General features: G+C 56.1%; 1 protein-coding gene across 8 annotated transcripts in view; it reads left to right on the top strand.

Moving 5' to 3' along the window:
• BANP (BTG3 associated nuclear protein) overlaps window positions 1–19405 on the top strand; it is a 103465-nt gene that overhangs the window by 62199 nt on the left and 21861 nt on the right. For 6 of the 8 annotated variants that reach the window (XM_068528824.1, XM_068528819.1, XM_068528821.1 and 3 more), the window contains 4 exons: window positions 6158–6325; window positions 11222–11352; window positions 12875–12946; window positions 15287–15325. In XM_068528824.1, the coding sequence (XP_068384925.1) occupies window positions 6158–6325; window positions 11222–11352; window positions 12875–12946; window positions 15287–15325 (410 nt within the window). The remainder of the gene's footprint in view (window positions 1–6157; window positions 6326–11221; window positions 11353–12874; window positions 12947–15286; window positions 15326–19405) is intronic. The other 2 variants (XM_068528825.1, XM_068528823.1) reach the window with 1 other exon arrangement.

Genomic DNA, 19405 nt, shown 5'->3' with positions numbered 1-19405 from the left:
TGTCCCAGAGGGCTGGGGTTCTGGGCTGCCCTCGCTGGTGGTGGCCGGGGACCTCGTCATGCTGAGCTGGATCCCCCGCATGCTGCGAGGGTGGCGCAGGCTGGAGCCTGCCGTGACGGCATCGTCTGGGTGACATCTGGAAGGGGTGCGGCATGCCCGCTTCCTTCTCGCCAGCACCCGCTGGCCTGATCTCACCTGAGAGCCCGCCCGACCCAGAAGGTGTTCGACACGGCTTACGATAAAGACACGAAAGAAGCAAGTAGGCTTCCAGCAGAAGGGTTAGGTGGCCACCTAACCTGAAAAACCTCGTGCTGGAGAGCCGCTGCGGCTGGCGTGAAATTTAAATCTAAGTTAGCAAGACAGAATGGAAAACAGATTACCCAGAGTTCACCATCTCACAATAGAGAAGGGGTGCCATCCTGCCCGGGGGAGCTCGTTCCTCACACAGAGCTCTGACGGCGATCCCCGGGCCTTTGGGTGAGGGGCGGTGAGAAGCGGGGAGAGGAGCTCTCCAGGAGCCTTCACGCACAGGGCGGAGAGGTCTTGCCTGTGTCTGCACGCCGACCTTGGTGGAAGCTGGGGTGTGGTCTGGCTGCAGGTTTTCCTGACAGGTACTCAGCAGGGCATCTGGTGCCTGCCTCACCCCAGGGGGCTCGTCCTCCTGGTCCCCAGCTCATGGCCCCGGCCATTCCAAGTCCCCGTGTGTGTCTCGGAGCCTGGGAATCACGTGGAGTGGCTCCTGAGAACCCACCCGTGGGACACGCTGAGGTCAGCCCTTGGAGGGGAAGAAAGCCGGGCACGGTGGGCAGAGCCCGGGCCAACTGACAGATGCATAAGGGCTTTGCCGTCCGTGTTCTAGGCTTTGTGAGGCCTGGGTCGTGCCTACCTGGCTCTGAAAGCAGCCGTTCTCACAACGCGGACCGATGGGCGTGACCGTGTTCCAAAAGAATGTTGCTTTCATGGCAGGCAGCGTCCCCGCTCTAGAGCACGGTGCCAGCCGGGACCCTCACAGCGCGCCGGCTGATGCCAGGGCTTCTGGAAACATGAGCCGGAATGTCAGGCTTGGCCTGAGGGTCACCTGGGGGCCGCCATGGCTGCTGCGTGTTGCAGGGGTCACCGGTTCTCTAGGCAGCGGGTGGTAGGTTTACTGCCCCGAGCTTCTGAGTTACAAGCCAGGTGGTCGTGCTTACAGTGGAGCCAGCGGTGGGCTGGAGAGTGTTTTGGTGCGAGGCCGGCCTGCCTGCGTTCTCTCGGAGGCTCCTGTGCCTGGGAGAAGGGTGGGGGGTGTCTGGGGGCTGGCTGGGAGCCGTGCGGACAGCTGCTGTGTGTAAGCAGCCCAAATCGCCCTGTACATTTAGCGTACAGGTTTTTCTTTTTTTTTTTTTTTTTCTTCTAATTTTTTGGTCTCGCCATGCAGCATGTGGGACCTTAGGTCCCCAGCCAGTGATCGAACCCGTGCCTTCTGCATTGGAAGCGCGGAGTCTTAACCACTGGACCGCCAGGGAAGTCCCTACAGTTTCTTTTTCAGGCAGGGGAAGCCTGTGGGTGTCCTTAAAATAGAGGAATTCCTGACCCAGAGAATGTACGTTTGCCACCACCAGCCACGCCCACCTTGCTGTGGACAAGGCTGGACTTAACATTTCTCTTTTCTGATCGTCAGAAGTATTTTCCTCCCTTTCTTTTTTAACGGAAGAAAATCAGCATTTTGAAACACATAGGCACTTCTTCTAGCAAGGGAACAAGGTTACTGAGGGAGAGAGAAGTCGTGCGGTATGCCACCTTCTTCAGGGTTCCCAAGGGTTGACGGGCCTCCCAGAGATTTGGATAAGCAGCCGTGTAGCTTGTGTGCTCTGTGCAAAAGTAGATCATTATTGTAACTTTAAAAAAATTGGCCACGCTTTCATAAGGCATATGACCTAAGAATGTAGCAGTTGCCTTTTTCCCCCTCGAATTGAGAATGTTACAGCCTGAGTTCTTAGGGTTTTTACCGGTGGGTCACATAGGCGTCTGCTTAGGCCGCGGGACACGCCTGGCTGATCTGATGAGACCAGAGGTGAGGTGGACGCGCTCCCCAGCGTCGACAGGTCCTTGAAGACGTCTGTGAGCGGGGCGCCGACGTGGTGAGATCCCACGAGCCCCCCAGCAGCTTGGGCACAGATGGAGGAGTCACGTGTCCACGGAGGACTGTCGTCGGGTCAGTCCCCCGGGGCAGACGGTGTTGCTGCCGGGGCTTCACTCGCGTGCGGCGGGCTGCCTGAGCGGCCGGGGCTGCCGTACCGAGCTCCGCCGACAACACGGTGCCCTGTCCGGGTCTGGGGCCACGAGGCTGAGGCCACGGCGCCGGCAGGGCCACGCTGCCTCGGAGGGCTGCGGATGAGTGTGTCTTGCCTCTGGCGGAGGCCCACAGCTTGTGGCCTTCGTGGGCTGTAGCAGCGTAGCTCCAGTCTCCGTGGCCGTCGTCACGTGGCCATCCGCTCCTGTGTGCGTCTGTGTGTCTCCTCTCCTCCTGAGGGCAGCAGTCATCCTGCACTTAGAGCGCACTGCACTCCAGTGTGACTGCATCTGCAGTTACTTAATCACGTCTGTAGGGACCCTGTGTCCAAGGGAGGTCACGTTCCCAGGTCCTGGAACGGACATGAATTCTGGGGGACACTTCAGCACAGTACGCAGGGCCTGGGTTCTTTGGAAGCTGGGCGATCAGGCTCCTCTGGGCCCAGCATGTGTCTCTGGGAGCTGGGAGGAAGTCGTGGTCATTGTGGGCTGGTGGCGGGGCGGAGCCTGTGAGAACGGAGGCGAGTGGGCGCCCCGGCTCACAGTCACCTTGGAGCGGCCGACCGCGGCCCCCGGGCTCTCCTCCTGCACCGAGGAGAGGAGCGGCGTCACTCAGGGTGCCGCGCCCAGCGCCTGGGGCTCCCCTGTGTGGGGAGAGGGGGCCAGCCTGGCCCTGTGGCCGGGACGCTGGACCCCGCGGTGCCCACACGGGAGCTGAGACCGTCACTTGAAGAAGTCAGTTGCCAGCGCTCAGGTTTCTGCTTCCCTCTCCCTGGAACTTGAGGCTATGTTAGCAGTGCCCTGGTTTTCATTCCTTTGTGACCGATAAGCCCACCCCACGCCCCTCCCCAAGGACGCAGGATTACAAGCCCTGTGCCTTTTATCTTGTCTGTCCTTCCTGCGGTGCATCTCAGCCCCTCGTGGGGCTCACATGAGAGCCGGGAACCACCAGTGTCAGCGATGGGCGTTCTGGAAAGGGGGAGGTGGCCAGCAGGGACGGGACCCCGCTCAGATCTTCGGGGGGCGCCCGGGCAGCACTTGGGAGCAGCGCAGGGCCTGCCCGCTGCTTCGTCTCCCCGGGCTGCTGGGGGGCTACGTGGCTCGTCTGCGGAGGAGACTGTGTCCAGGCCGCCGGGGGGCGGGGGCGGGGGTGGGGGGTGCCGCCACCTCCTCCCCGGCTCCCGAGCGTCCCGGCCGGGCGCCCGCTGCTGTCCGGGCAGAGGGAGGCGCTGCTGGGCTTTCTGTGGCCGTTTCTTCTCCACTTGGGTGGGCGCCGGAGGCCTGAATTTTAAGGCTGGTTCTCACTCCTTACTGATAACTCGGTTTGGAGCTGAAGTGAGGAGATTGACTTCTTACTTCATGAGGTTTTCTTAGGAGCATCAAATGACTGGAGATAAAATGCTTCAACAAGTGTGAAATACCAGTTAATTCAAAGTAATCTTTTTATCACTCGTTGTAAGAGGTTCCTCCTCCTTTCACTCAGCTGAGGTTGCTCAGGGCTGGCAGAAAAGTTGAACGCCTTTAGCAAAGTCAGAGGAAGCCCACCCATGAGGCTCCTGGGGCGGAGCCGAGCCCCCTGTGCCCTCCTGCACCATGCTCTCGGTGGGGGAGGCATTGGTGCTGCTGGCGCCTTCCTTAGTGTTTCCTGGCAGCCTTCACGGGGGCATTGGCCATCGAGCTGGAGTCTTGAGTCACTGTTGGGAGGAACTATGTAATAAGATGTCTCAGAAGAATTTTAAAATGGCTAATGCAGAACTCTACGAATGTACGTTTTTTCTTCGAAGGATGTAAGCCAGGTTTTGAACTGGCAGATTGGTTTTTACAAAGTTGAATTTAAGTATTAATGTTTTCGCTCGTTTCTTAACGTTTGTGTGCCCACGTGTGTGTTGTATGTATTCTCTTCTATTACTAACAAGCTTTGGAATTTTGCATGATCTCATTAATCCCTAGAGGCATTCGGAAGGTGTTTTTCTTGTGTGGGAAGGCATGAGGGGATCTGAGGGTGGTCTGCAGGGTGCCCTTCTTTATTGGAGCAGGTACCTAATGAGGTGGTTGGATACGTGTGGTCACCACTTCTTTGCCTGTATTTGGGCTCCTCTGTAGCTGTAGTGGGTAGTTGGCTCCTCCTGTGACTGTACAGCTGTACTTAGTGGTCGGGTCCCCTTGTGACTATACGGTTCTTGTTCTCATAGTTGGGCTCAGTCAGTATTTGAGTTCTGTGGTAACTACAGTTGGCAGTTGGGTTCTCTTGTCACTCAAGTGGGTAACTGGCTGGAACTTTGTGAGCCCCAGCCTGCATCTAGAGCCGTACCCGGCGTGGAGCCGTCTCGGTAAATATTGCGATGACTCCGGTTAGTTTAGAGATGACCTGAAAACCAGCAAAGAGGTGCCACCTCCTTATGTGCTTCCTTTTCTGCAGGAGGACAAAGTGGGGCTGAGACTACCTTGCAGTTCATCTTCTCTCTGATCCTGTAAACCCTGCCCCTCCTTAACGCAATTTCTTTTTATCAAGGTGACAGACATTTTGGTTGTCATTCTGTTTGGAGTCAAAAATGCCTTAGGCTTAGGTTCACAAAAAAGTTAAGTGTCTTTCCAAGACAAAAGAAACTCAATACAGTAGTTAAGAAAGCAAAGACTTCCTTTGTTTTGATTATTCCTAGGGTCTGTGCTCTCCACAGAGCAGAGTTTAGGGATTGGGCCTCAAATGATCTCTCAGCAGACCTCCAAACTGGATGCTCTTCGTAGCCAAAACAGCAAGTTTTCCAGCTGAATCTTTTTATTATTAAATTTTTGAATTTCATCCATTTATTTTCCCGTTAATCTGCGAAGCTTCATGACCGGCTAGAAAGGAGGTCACCCTGTTGAAAAGCATTTTTTGTGGTTCCTGTGTTCCTGACCATTACTCCCTGTTGATTCAGCACAAGGAAGAGGTGAAGTGGTCCAGTGAGAGGTGGGCGGGCTGGCAGGGAGGGGTCTCCATTTGCCACCCGGTTTCCTCCTTGCTGGTAAGGGGTCTCAGCTGCCCACATCACGCACTGAGAGCTCGCCGTAACGCAGGGGCGGACAGCGTGGGTGCCGGGGGGCTGCTTCGCCCTCTGCGGCCAGCGGTTCAGTGGAGGTGATGCCCACTTGGCTGGGCTGGCCGTGCGGTGGGGGCCCCAGGGAGTGGATTATGTCCGCCCTTAGGGAGTTTCATTCTGATGGAGGGAGGCAGATGGAGAGGCAAGGGAAGTTCCGCAAGCCTCAGACTCAAGTAGCAGTGGAAGAAAGTCTTCAGATGAGTTGTAACCAGCATTTAGGCAACAAATGTGTAAGCATCTGTCATGCGCCTGGACATTCTGGGCTCTCGGCAGGCGTGGATGAGGAGAGCAAAGATCCCTGTGTTTGTGGGGGAGGCGGAGTAAACGCCATCAGTATCTAAGTTCTCTAAAGTGTTAGAGCGCCGGGACAGGGGTGGCGGTGGGAGGACCCTGGGGTGAAGTGGGCTGGTTGAGGGGAGGATTACTGAGCTCACGCTGGAGCCGAGACTTGAGAGGAGGGAAGGAGGCAGCCAGGCAGGCACGAGCAAGGAGGAACGAGCTGGCGTCTCGTCTCGGCCTCAGGACCTGAGAGGCCGCGCGTGGAATCAGGGTGGACAGTTGGGGCGCGGGGCATCCAGGACGCTTGTGGGAACCCTCACCTCCAGCTTGTTGCCCGACTCCATCTGGTGGGGGTGGATCACGTCAGATAGGTTAAAGCTGAATAAATGAAAAGCGATCATCGCACCCGACAGGTAGGCCTGAGGCGGCTCTCGCCCGTCACGCTTCCTGTTGGCGCTGCGCCCTGACCGCCGGCCGCGCGGAAGGCCCGCGCCTCACAGAGCCTCCCCTCGGGTGTGTTCTTGCAGGTCACCTCTTCTATAAATTTGGAATCACGGAATCCGACTGGTATCGAATCAAACAGAGCATCGACTCCAAGTGTCGGACGGCCTGGCGGCGAAAACAGCGAGGCCAGAGCCTGGCCGTCAAGAGCTTCTCCAGGAGAACCCCGTCCTCGTCCTCGTACGGCGCCTCAGGTACGACGCGGGGCGGCCCAGGCAGGTGGCCCCGGGGGCGGTCAGTGCGAGAACCGTGGTTCTCTGCCCGCACGTGCCCTGTGAGAGGCGGGGAGCCTCGGCCGGACCCCGAGAGGCTTGCGTGGCAGTTGTCTAGGTGGAGGGCATCCTGGGCTCAGCTGCAGCGGCAGGAGCCGGGCCAGGACCACCTCGGACGCCGCCCTGAGCGCTGCTCCCTCTGCCTGGGGGGTCAGCACGTCGCTGGCTCGCTGTCACTGTCACCATCTGCGCGGCGCCTGCAGGTGAAGGCTGGGGTGAAGCCTAAGTCGTGCTCGTTACTGCCGTGGTGAGGACGCAGCCTCGGTTATACTCATCCTCAAGATAACGGGAAGCTCTTAGGCTTTCTTTTCAGGCGTTGAAAGGACAGCTGGGAAAGTTCGCCAGGAGTGACAAGGAGACCAGCATCGCTTGTCACCGAAGATGTCTCAAAACGTTGTAACAGAAATGGTTTTTTAACTCCTGCGGACGCTCCCTTGCCAGTGGCTCTCAGGACCTGAGCCCTGACCGGGGTCGGGACCGGGATTCAGGGGCAGCAGTGGGCAGGGTGGGCGGAACTCTCGTTCTGGAAACGCTGCGGTGACAAACCAGGTCACCTGGAGTCCTCGCAGGGTTATGAATCTTTCTGAGCCAGACCGCAGGAAGCGGTTTTCCTCGGTGGTTTGGTGGTTATCGGACACTTGGCCGTAACTTGCCATGTGAATCATGCAAGCTGGGGGTGGCCGACTCTCGTGGGCCAGACAGGTCATGCCCCGAGCAGAGCTTCTGTGCGGGGCCTGCATTGAAGAGTCTCTCAGTGAGGAGTCTGGCCTTTCTGTCACCACCGGGATTCTGTCATGGGAACTTAGGTAGCAGTTGGGGGCCCGCTGGGGGTGGCTCCCCGCCGAACCGGACTGGCTCTGTGGTCCTAACAGGGTAGGCGTGGGGGCTGTGGCTCCAGGGATGCAGGTTTCATCGTGGCCGGGGATCTGCCGTCTTACCCCGGGGCCGCCTGGCCAGCACGGCCGTGCTCAGTGCCTGTCCCCATCAGATGAGGCGGGCTGTGGAACCCGCGTCCCCACCTCTGGAGGTGCCCGGGACACGTGACGAGCTGACTTGCAGGCGGGCCCCTCGGGATCGTGTTCAGTTCAGATCCTGCCTCCGGGCGGTGGTCTGAGGCTCGGCGTTGCCGGCCAGCACCTGCGTGAGGCCCCGAGCCTGTCCGGACCACGTTGGAGCAGGAGGGTGCTGGGTCCTGAAGCTGTGCTTGGGCTGCTGGGCCGGCCACCTTGCATCCGCTTCTGACCTTGTGGTTGGGGACTCAGGTGGCCTTTGCCCCTCAGGTCTGATCTCCATCACGGGCTGGTGATGTCATGCTTTGTCTTGACCCTCGCTCACTTGTTGTTTGTTTTTCTTCCCGTTGTTAGTGTCTCTTTCAGTTAAATGACAGTAATTCAGTTTAATGGTAGTCATGTGTCTTCAGTTCCTCCGTTTTTCTGTCCATAAACACGTCAGGGTTCCTCCTAAGAGGCTATGGGTTTGGTTTTGGTTTTGTTTTTCTTTTTCTTTTTGGCCGCGTTGGGTCTTCGTTGCTGTGCGTGGGCTTTCTCTAGTTGAGGCGAGCGGGGGCTACTCTTCGTTGCGGCGCGTGGGCTTCTCATTGCGGTGGCTTCTCTTGCTGCAGAGCACGGGCTCTAGGCGCGCGGGCTTCAGTAGCTGTGGCACACGGGCTCAGTAGTTGTGGCGCACGGGTTCAGTTGGCAGGCGGATTCTTAACCACTGCACCACCAGGGAGGTCCCCAGGCTGTGGGTCTGAGCAACTCTCAGTGCTGCTGTTGGTCCCGTGGCCTCTTGCGGGTGGCGAATGGCCACCATGAGGGGCTCTTCGGTGCCGTGGCCGGGCAGGTGCTGAGCCTCAGGACGTGTGGCTCAGAATGGACTCTGGCCGGCCCCAGTGGCTTGGGAAGGTCCGCAGGCTCCAGCAGCGCCGTCCATGGCCAGAGTGATGGGTGCTTTCTCAGGAGCAGGGGGCCCTCTGTGTCGTCCTGATGGGCCAGCTGCCTTCTGGGCCTCGGAGGACGGACGCCGTGGTGCCACCCGGCACCTTGCTGCCTCCGCCCACCCGGTCTCTGTGCCCGGGTTGTGCAGCAGGGGGCACCGCGTCGGGGCGGGGGTCAAGGTGCGCCTTTTTAAGGAGCACTTGAGGGAGGCCGACACTGTCGCACCCGCTTTGCCTCAGGTGCTGCGTGTCTGGGAAGCACGAGGGGGGAGTTCCGGGCTCTGGGACGGGTCTGGACTGCTCTCGGGCGGTCCGCCGGAAGCCAGAGGGCGGCCCCTCCTCGGGCGCTGGAGCCCTGGGAGTTTTGAGGGAAACACGGACCATGTTCTTCTTTTATCAAACTCTTTTGGAAGTACGTTGTTCTGTAACTTTCTGTTGACTGGATATTCTTCTACTTTAACGTACTGCCTACTTGGCCCAAACTCGATACAGCGCAGGGTGCTTGGTTAAAGGGCCTCTGGGATGTCGTCCTTGTTCTTCCTGCGGACTCGTGGCCTGACCCAGCGAATCTGGTCCTTAAGACTATTCTGGTGACAGACATAATCCAGGAACATGTAATTTAGCCAGGATTCCGTTAATTTGGAATTGGTAGTAATTCCAGCTGGAGTTGTCATGTTCTCTTTTGAAGTATCAGCAGACAAATGCTACAAGGGAGATTCTGAGCCGAGGCTGGTGTATTTAAAGCTGAATTAGTACTGCCAATTTGAACACAGACCACAACATCACTGGTTTTCAAGGGATTTTAAAAATATCAGTTTATTAAAACGTTTGTATCTCACACTGCTGTCTGGCCACACCACGTGAACTTTCATATGTGCTTGAGTTTAAGGTGGCTGCATTTTACTGTGTAAACCTCCGCCCCCAGCGCTTTTCCCCACAGCTCTCACTGGGGAGCACCCGCGTAGGGCCCAGAACGTTAGGGTCGCAGAGAACCAGCTCCTGACTGTGTGTCTCTCTGGACATGGGGGAGCGCGGCCAGTGGGGCGAGGCCTTTGAGGGGCTGCCCTTTCCGTGTCACTGCCGGGGGGCCGTGGTCCTCCCTCGGCGTGAGTCCTTGCCTGGGGTCACTTGCCGTATCTCTTGGATTATTCTTGACCACAAGCAAGTAACAAATGCAGTTTTTTGCACTGCACTTTGATATCAGTATTGATTGTAAAACATAGATTTAAATTGGTCTTCACGTTGCGTAATTAGAGGGAGCTATTGATGACGTGGTAAATTCAATAACTTGAATTTTGTAAGGATTAACATCTTAACACTGTTTTATTGTAACTTTTTAAAAGGCAGCCAGTGGAATCTATACCATGTCAATTTGTTACCCACCATTAAGCTATTAAAAAATGCATGAAAATTCTTTTCTTCAAGAATCAGACATTTGGGGCTTCCCTGGTGGCGCAGTGGTTGGGAGTCTGCCTGCCAATGCGGGGGACACGGGTTTGAGCCCTGGTCTGGGAAGATCCCACATGCCGCGGAGCGGCTGGGCCCGTGAGCCACAACTGCTGAGCCTGCGCGCCTGGAGCCCGTGCTCCGCAGCAAGAGAGGCCGCGATGGTGAGGGGCCCGCGCACCGCGATGGAGAGGGGCCCCCACTTGCCGCAGCTGGAGAAAGCCCTCGCACAGAGACGAGGACCCAACACAGCCATAAATAAATAAATAAATAAATAAACCCAAAAGTTAAAAAAAAAAAAAGACTCTCTTGAGGTTGTTGATGGAGAGCAATTTAAAAAAAAAAAAAAAAAAGAATGAGACATTTTATATCTTTTTCCTCTTTCCATTCATATCAGCATTCTACTTCTCACAGAATTTCATTCTAATGTAATATGTTTTTATCTTTAGAAGTCTTTTTGAGTGATCCGTTCTTTTGAACAAAAATATGTATATACATTGAAAATTAAAAAAAATTTTTTTCTGAGTCCTAATGTTCTAAGTGTATAAGAAAATTCTTCTGATTGAGATAGTATTACAGTTAAAAGTAATACACAACACACGAAAACAAACGTATCTCATTCTGGGTTAAACATGGAAAGTAAACTTTTATTGGAAGTGTTCCTTTAATTGAGTGGATGGAGCTTTTCTCCCAAGTTAGTTTTTTGTTTGTTTGTCTGTTTATTTACTTTTGGCCGCGTTGGGTCTTCGTTGCTGCGCGCGGGCTTTCTCTAGTTGTGACGAGCGGGGGCTACTCTTTGTTGCGGAGCGGGGGCTACTCTTTGTTGCGGTGCGCGGGCTTCTCATCGTGGTGGCTTCTCTTTGTTGCGGAGCACGGGCTCTAGGCACGTGGGCTTCAGTAGTGGTGGCACATGGGCTCCGTAGCTGTGGCTCCTGGGCTCTAGAGCACAGGCTCAGTAGTTGTGGCGCAAGGGCTTAGTTGCTCCGCGGCATGTGGGATCTTCCTGGGCCAGGGCTCGAACCCGTGTCCCCTGCATTGGCAGGCGGATTCTTAACCATTGCGCCACCAGGGAAGTCCCTCCCCCCACCCCCCCCAGGTTAGTTTAAATATCCATGGACTTACCTTGCGCTGGCCTGACACAGAGTTTAGTATTGTTCCTGTTTTTCGTGTTCCATTTTTGTCGCTACATCTGAGGAGCTTCAGTTACGTAGTGGGTGGGAACCGTCTGTGTCTGCGGGTCATCGGGTCTTTAGACGCTGACTACAGGTGGGAAAGCCCCGCTGTCTAACAGCTGTGGCTCACGACGCTGCACACTGGAAGTCCAGGAACGAAGGCTCTCCCTTCATCTCCGGGGGCAGTGTGGCTGGGCGGAGAGGGAGGCAGAGGTGGGCTCGGCCCCAGGCTGGCAGCTCAGGCTCGTGTGCATCTCCCCGCAGAGACCATGATGAGCACGCCGCCGCCCGCCAGTGAGCTGCAGCAGCCCCCGCCTCAGGCCCTGCACTACGCCCTGGCCAACGCGCAGCAGGTCCAGATCCACCAGATCGGGGAGGACGGACAGGTCCAAGTAGTATGTACTTCTCGCCAGTTTGCCTTTGCGAGTGGAAGGGGAGGGCACGGCTGGGAAGCGGGGGGAGGGGCGCCACGACCAGCTTTCCCTGCACTTCTGGATCCCGCTGACACCTTGGGATGGGGTCCAAGTAGAAATAGTTAAGGTAGGCCTCCTACGTCTCGTAGACCTCTCTGCCGGCCCCTCGCGGCTCCCCTGCCTGTGCGCTCTGCCTGTCCTCCTGGGAGACATCGAGATGTATCATAGATATTTTCTCCGTTCAGAAGCATGGGCACCCTTTACTGAGGGGAGAAGAATAACTTCGTTCTGGGGCCAGCGGAGAGAGCTGGTGGCCTTAGTCATTGTGTAGTTTCCTTCGATTGTGTGACGAGTCGCCCTTGTGCGCTGCCGGCCCAGGTGGACGTTCCTCCCGACCCTTCGTGGGAGAGCAGGGCAGGAACTTCCAGGGGATCCTGGGGATGCTTTAGTCACCCAGCCTCCTCGCCGTGGGCCTCGTTGCAGGGCTGCCTCCTGGAGACCTGGTTCTGACCCAGGCGGCCTTGGTTTGCTGCTGCACTCAGCACGCCGTCTGGAAAGGGAGGGCTTCCCGAGAGCACTGAGGAGGACTGTGAAGAGTCCTTCTTCTTCCAGGGGAGACCGGAGCAGTTATAAACAGTGATTCTTTGTTTAGCTGACAGTCACAAAAGCAGTTACTCTGATCTCGTTAGTAAGGAAGCTCTTTGAAAGAATTCCAGAATAGATAACTGTGGTACAGGGTTTACATAGATGTAGTCAAATGAAAGCAATAGAAAATTCAACAGTAGTTTATTTTCAGGTCCATTTTGATTAAGGTAGAATTTTAAATAAGATAATGGATATTCATCTCACTGAGCTAAGTTAAGATTTACAGGAATTATTTGTCTGCCTGTATCTACAAACACAAATGCATTTTAGTTGGGGTCTGATACTTTGGAACCACGTTTACTGTTTACTTCAGCTGTTTAAATCGCCACGTGTTTCTTTGCTTTAAAAAGCGTTGGCTGACGTGTTTTCCGTGTAGACACGTGTACAGCTGCCCCCCACCCTCCTAGTCATGCTGCTGTGTAGCCTCCAGCACCCCCAGGTCACTAGGGACCCTGTCCGAAAGTCCATGAGGTTCCTGGTCCCTCTGAGTTGATAGTACAATTTAAAACAAAAAAAAACAAAAAACTTGTCAGTTTAGTTTTCTGGAAAATTGTGGTTTCTCCTTTTTCCTGTATGACCTTCACATTCTTAAATTTGCCTGTTTAGTAACATTTAAAGATTTAACAGATTTTTCCTAGGCCCCATTGCCCCTTTAAGAATTACTGCAGAGTATTCTGTGTTATGTCCTTAAAGTAGAACTTCAAGAGAGTGTTTAGTATGCTCACACCATGCCTGTGTGATACTGGCCACTCAGGCCTTAGCTGTCTTTTCTTGAACGGCGAGTGGAGAATCAGGAACAGACGTTTCGGAGAGCGTTTCTTGTTTCCTCTGATGCTTCTTGGTGTCTTCTCTTCTGCGGATCCCACAGGGCCACCTCCACATCGCCCAGGTGCCTCAAGGGGAGCAGGTGCAGATCACGCAGGACAGCGAGGTGAGTCTGGCTGCCAGCCCAGGGCCCGCTCTGTGCCCACGGGCCCTCTGCACTCTGACCTTTGTCCAGTGCGGTGGACAACTGGGCATCCCCAGATGACACAGGTGTCCAGCAGAGACCGCCTGCTTCCCGCTTCCTGGGGCACCAACCCGAGGCCCTGCCTGCCCTCCACACCTTCCTGCCCTTGCTGCACCGTGGCCCCATCTGGGTTTCTTGGTGGACACTTGCTATATGGAGGCTTTTGCTCCTGGCTGAAGTGCCCTCTGCAGCCCCAGGGATGGGAGGAGCACGAGGGGGCCGCCCTTGAGACTGTGGCCTCACTTGTCCTCGTGGGGCCAGTGCGGGACTTGAGGGAGGTGGGACTCTGGTGAGAGAGCCCGTGAAGGTCCTGTGAGCCTTCGGCGCAGCTTTTTCTGACTCAGCCTCGACCGCCTGCCGTCCCGCCATCCCGGCCTCTTCCCACTGGTGTCCTTTTACTGTTACTCCACGGTAAGGACAGAGGCAGGAGGCCTTCCTGGCTGCACTCGTACCTGCCCAGGGGGCTTGGTGTGTGAAGGTCAGCTTGACCCTCCGAAGGCGGGTCGGGGCCTGGGGCGCAGGGCTGCAGCCCGCAGATTGGGGCGTGGCTTCCTGCACCTTGGCCCCGCCTGGGAGCAGTGCGCCCTGGATACCCCGCCCCCCGCCCCCCCCCCGCACCCCCCCCCGCCCCCCCCCGCCCCCCCCCCCCCCCCCCCCCCCCCCGTGTGCCGTGTGGGCGGAGCTGAGGGCCGGGCTTGCTTCCAGCCTCGGGCATCTGCCAGCCGCCGGGGGCTGTTGGCCCCCGGGTCTCAGGAGAGTCCTCTGGGAAGCCTGGGACTCTTTTAGGGGTGCCTGCTGGCTCCTCGTGTTCCAGCCGCACACCGGGCTGCTTTCCTTAAGTGGGTGACGTCAGTGCCCCCCGACCTCTCAGTCCCAGCCCCCAGCCCCCAGCCCCCAGCCCCACAGTCGGAGGGAAGAGGCGGGCGGGTTCTGAGGGGATGGCTCCGAGCTGGACAAATCCCTGTGAGTCGTCAGATGACGGGACAGGTGTGTCCATGGGAAGGTGGGGCGCACGGCCGGGTGGGTGCCCGCGGGGTGGGGAGGCTAGCGGGGGCGGGGGAGTGGTGAAGGGGAGCAGCGCACGGGGGTGGGGGGCAGGTCCCGGGAGGCCTGACCGCAGCTAAGGAGTGGGCTTCCCCCTGCCTCCTGCGGGGCCAGCGGGCTGGGGTGGGTGTCTGTGAGCTCACACAGAGCAGCATGTCGGCGGGGGGAGTGGGCAGCAAGCTAAGCGCAGACGCCCTCTTGGGGGCCGGGGAGCTTCCCTTCTCCAGGCACAGGTGAGGGGGAGGCCACGCCCACAGAGGGCCGCCCGTCAACCAGCATGCCTGCCTTGCTGGGGGCCCTTGAAAGGAAGGAAAATGGTTAGGGTTGGAAAAGGAGAAATCAATGCGCATCCGCTTTTATATTGTTTCTGCTAAAAATTCATTAGAATACTTCTTGAATTTCAATTTTTGGTATCAATTTTGCCCTTTTTTTTTTTTTTTTTTTTTTTTTTAGTTTTCTTAACTGAATTCCTCCTCTGTATAATCCAGTGGGGTTTCTTTTTTGTTTTGCTTCCATTAGGAATTGAATGCACTGAATTAGAAAAAATTGCTGATAGTGTAATGATTACTTTGTAAAAAGTTACAATACGCAATTAGTCTTCTCATCACAATGAAACCTTACTTTGTTCACTTAAAAATTAGGTAGTTATTTTGTCAAAATGAGGATATCTGTAAAGAGACATTTAGCAGCGCCTACCAGACTTAAAACAACTATTATTTTTTTTTAAACAAATGAAAATGAATTTCCAGCTGGTGAGATCTCAGTAGGCCTGTAGTCTGGTTAATTGCATTACATCCCATTAATTTCGTGGTTGCCAATAATGCCCCATGATGTGTCAGGTGTCCCAGAGGGGAAGCTGGGTGGGTGATGGGACGCAGGACCTCTCTGTACTACTTTTGGTTCTTCTTGTGAGTCTGAGATTGTTTCAAAGTGAAGAGTTAGAAGAAAAAGATTTCCATTTGGGGGTCAGGGTTGGGGGATGGGTACAATGCTTTTTTAACTGGTTGGTTTTGTTTGTTTTTTTAAGAAAAAATAGCACCTGTAAACTCAGCTTAAGTATTGATAGTTTGGGATTTTTATGGCTACAAGGGACCGATGCTGGGATTGATGTTAATGGTTTTGCTGGTTTTCACTAATGGCCTGGGGGTGTTCCTGCCTCTGTCTCGTGCATCTTGAAGCTGTTGTCCTTGATCACACTCTCATTCATCCATTTTGCAGGGCAATCTACAGATACACCACGTGGGACAAGATGGGCAGGTAAGTGCTCACCTGCGGTGGATCCCAGCGTGGCAGGAGCGGGAGCATTGGCCCCGGGGACACACGGAGACGCACGGGGATGGGGCATGTGGACGGCGGGGTGCTGGGCTGTTGTGCAGCAGCTGTCTGTCAGAATAAGGCAGGTTTCGTTCCCGTTCATTGCTGTCAAGCTCCAACCACTGCCTTTTTTTCTGGTCCTGAGAAAAAGACCCTGAAACCCTCATTGAGCTCACCTGATGTGAACTGTCTACAGAGTGAAGCGCCCGGCTGAGGCGTTCTAGGGGCAATCTGCTTCTAAGGTGGAGTGAACTTGCTGGTGAATTCGAGGATTGACATTTTCACGTCCTCATGAAGAGTTTCTGTTAGAGATGTTTATAACCTGAATAATTATGAAAGGGAGTCTGGAGGATCTTCCCTTTTTATAAAACGTAATTCGGGAATCATGAACGTGGAGCTCAGTCACTATCGAGATAATCACAGACGTTATTCTCAGAGCCGAGTGCACGCTCCCCTCTGGCACACTGTGTGCACTGCCCACGTCCTCGGCGCGGGCCTCGTGTCTGCCACAAACGGTCACGCAGGGTGTGCGTTGCTGGACTCGAAACGAAACCAAAGGCCATCACGCCCCGAGGGTTTCCCGTTGAGCCCTTGGAGCGCCTTGGGACGAGAGCGACGTCCAAGTTGGGGTTTCTTTGTTTAAAGTGTCATCTTGAACGCAGTCATGAGGTTTTAATCAAAGTCCTAAAGCAGTATTAATATATAAAAATAGCTGCCTTGGCAAAGAGCCAAAAAGCCAAAGAATTGCAGAATTTTAAAAGCTGCACTGAGTTTTAACCTTAGTTTTAAACCTCTTCTTTAGCATCCTTCTCAGGGCTTTTACTCCAGGTCAGGAAAGCTGGAGACCCTCTGTCACTTGAGCATTGAAACAAAACCTCTGATCTCCCAGAGTTGTGCTTCTGGTTGTCTCTGCTCCTGCTGCTGGTGAGGCGGCCCAAGGTGACCCTGGGGAGGGATGTCGCTTCCAGGCAGCTGTGTTTGCCTGCCTTTCCGTTGTGCTTTCGGGGAAGGTGTAGGGAGAGGAGCCCTGTCCTGGAGGGTCGGTTACAGCGGGGAGCAGCGCAGGGGCGTCGAGCCAGCCTCTGCCAGCGGGAGGGCGGCCTTCTCCACACTGCAACGTGGGCCCCGCCGCCCACGTTGGGCCTCACATACCGCGATCTACCGCTTGCGTCTGTTGGAGCAGATTAAGGGTTGAGGGGCCCCCCAAGCCCCAGGTAGGCCCTGTGAGGCTAGGCACTCAAACCCGGGGTGGAGGGGTGAGGGTGGCGGAGAGGAGAGCATGGGGGTCAGAGGTGAAGCTCCAGTTGGGCTGAGAGCACAGGTTCCGGTCACTGGAAAAATGTCCCAGTCGCACTTCTCACCCTGTCCCTGCCAGTGGGGTGACAGTCATAGTCGGATGCTGAGATGCCTCTCCCTGACCCGGACGTCGAGGTGGCCGAGTGCAGCCAGAACAGTCCCCAGAGGGTTCCATCGGTCAGCAAGGCCGCACGCGAGGTTCATGGCGGGTTCACTCTGGCAACACGTGCTTTCTTGGCTTTGCCGTTTTATACGTTAGAGATGTTTGTGAGGTTATGTGAACATTTTTAACCTTAGCAAGATATTTAAAATTTTTTAAATGAATTATACGGGATTAGAAGTTGACCTGGTTTGGTGCATTAATTAAGATTGATGTGATTAAAAACATGTTTAGGGAGCAGTATATTGTGCCTTGTGTCCCTTTAGCACAGCGTCTGTCCTTCCGCTGAGACCTTTCCTCGCGTTGTCCGTAAATCCTCGACTTCAGTCACATAACAGTTTGCCTTTCACGCCTGGAGTCTGGTTGCCTCCGGGGCTGTGCTGGCCTGATGTTCCGCCCCTCGAAATGCAGGCTGTCTTGGGGGGGACAGTGAGGGTCTGTGTTCACGCAGAAAGGTGCTGCTCTTCGAGAGGAGCGGACGCGTCCGCCCGCCGTCGTGAGCGTGTGGGCAGCGGGGGCCTGGCTGCGGGCACGGTGCCGTGAGCCTCCTGCGCTGTTGGCTGGCAGGCAGGCCCCAGAGCTTGTGGGCGGAGCGGTCGCTTCAGTCGGGCTCGTCGCTGGGGAATCGGGTCATGGGGCTGCTTTCAACCGTCAAGGCTTGAATTTGAGCCTCCAAAGTGGGGCCTCTGTGAGTCCAGCCAGCACACACTGGGCCTTGGACCCCAGTGGGGGCTTGCTGAGCTGCTCTCCCCACCCTGCGGTTGCCGGAGGAGCTTTTCCCGGTGAGGAGGGGTTCCCGTCTGGGGGAGAGAGGGGACACCCCGAGCTGGGGCCACTGCTCCCCGGCCGGCGTTCACTCGTCCCAGCTCACCGGTGGGCCAGGTAAACCTGGCTCTGGCTCCTGGTCTGTCCGCCCTCCTTAGAGCTTGGAGGTGCACTGCGGGTGTGAGTCTGCCTTCGGGCCTCGAGAGGCGGCCTCACCGTTTCCCTCCCGACTCCTCCTGGCCGTGCGTGGGCAGCAGGGTGGGGTGTGGGACAGCCCCACCACGTGCAGGGGGCGTTCCCACCCGATGTTGTGCCTGGGCGCGTGGCAGGGCCTCCCTGCCCGTCCCAGACACCCGCCTTTCCCACCGCTGTGCTGTCTTGTCCACAGAGGGTTTCTGCTCACTCCCAGGCCCTTAAAGCACCGCGACGGCTTCTGTCCTGCTTCAGCCGCTCACGGCCGGGGCTGGGTGACTTTGCAGTAATGCATGACAGTTTCGGGTGCTTTCTCTTCACACCGCAGGACTGTGTACTGTCAATAACTGTCTGAATTTGACCCCAGTCAGCAGGGTCCCCGGGTGCTGGCCGCAGCAGGTGCTGGGCCTTCAGGGATCTGACCCTTAGGAAGGGCGGGGAAGGCTGAGGGTGGTGCTCTCAGACCCCGGGGGCTGGCTCCCATGGAACCACAGCGCCTCCTGGCTTCTCAGAAATCACCTGCGACTCAAACAGTGGGCTCTCTGAATTTGCATGGTGAAGTTTGGGTAAAAACGTGGCCATGTCTTTATAGGGAATATCTGGGTATTCAGTTTAGACAGCAAGAGGTACAGGCTTTGGTTCTGATGAATTTGATGTGGTTGAAGATTTAGCCAACTCAAAATAACCTTTCTGATTTCTCTAATCAGTTGGAGGAAAAGCAAAATAATCTTACTCAGTTTCGGAGGTGGCAGTGCAGCTGTAGAACTAAATCTGGAAGTATAGGTGTTACACGGGAGGTGAGCTCTGAGAATTGGAGGAAAGAAGTGGCCGAAAGAGGACGTTTGTTCTGGAAATGCTCTCCGTGTCACACTGGCTTCCAGGAGGCAGATCATGGTGGGGAAGCGGAGGGCATCCTCCTGGCAGGAGGCGGGTGTGGGTCTGGGCAGGCCCTGCTCTGTGGCGGGGCTCTGTGGGGTCACAGGCGCTTCATATCAAAGCCACATGTCTCCTGGGACGTGTGTGTGTGCTTTATTCTTTCCCTCTCACTTCTCTAAAGGTCACTGTTTTCTTGGGGGTCGGGTTGCCTGAGGCGTCGGAAGTGTGTTGTTTCACTTAGAGCTTCACGTCTGGCCCCTCAAGTGGAGACCACTGCTGAGGAGGGAGCAGGTATGGGGCTGAGCGTGTCCGTCACATCCACGAGTGTGATCCCCGCGTTGGGTTCATCTGGGTGGTTCAGGAAGATTCCGAGGGGGCACATGCAGGGACACAGACGAGGCACTGCCCCTGCTCCATCTCCTGACTGTTCCGCTTTGAGCGTCTGAGCTGCTCAGCGTGTGTGAGTTCAAGGGAAGCCGGGTGAGTGGCTCATCTCGGCTCGGTCGTGTTCGGGGGGCAGCAGCCAGCAGTGAGACCGTAGGATTGGGGACCCGCGTTGGCGCTGGCCTTGTGGCACAGAGGCACCTGGCTCTGAATCTGCTCCGGCTAGAGCCAGTCCCGAACCAGTCACCCTTCAGCTGTGTAGACGAACGCATGCCGGGAACCACGCGCTTTGTTGTGGGACGGTGAGCACTGGGGCGCGTCCCTGCGCTGCTGGGCTAATCGGCATCTGG

Source organism: Eschrichtius robustus, chromosome 19, assembly GCF_028021215.1.
Source record: "Eschrichtius robustus isolate mEscRob2 chromosome 19, mEscRob2.pri, whole genome shotgun sequence".
Lineage (NCBI taxonomy): Eukaryota > Metazoa > Chordata > Mammalia > Artiodactyla > Eschrichtiidae > Eschrichtius > Eschrichtius robustus.
The sequence above is the reverse complement of the archived record's forward strand: the minus strand, read 5'-3'. Positions and strand labels throughout refer to the sequence as shown.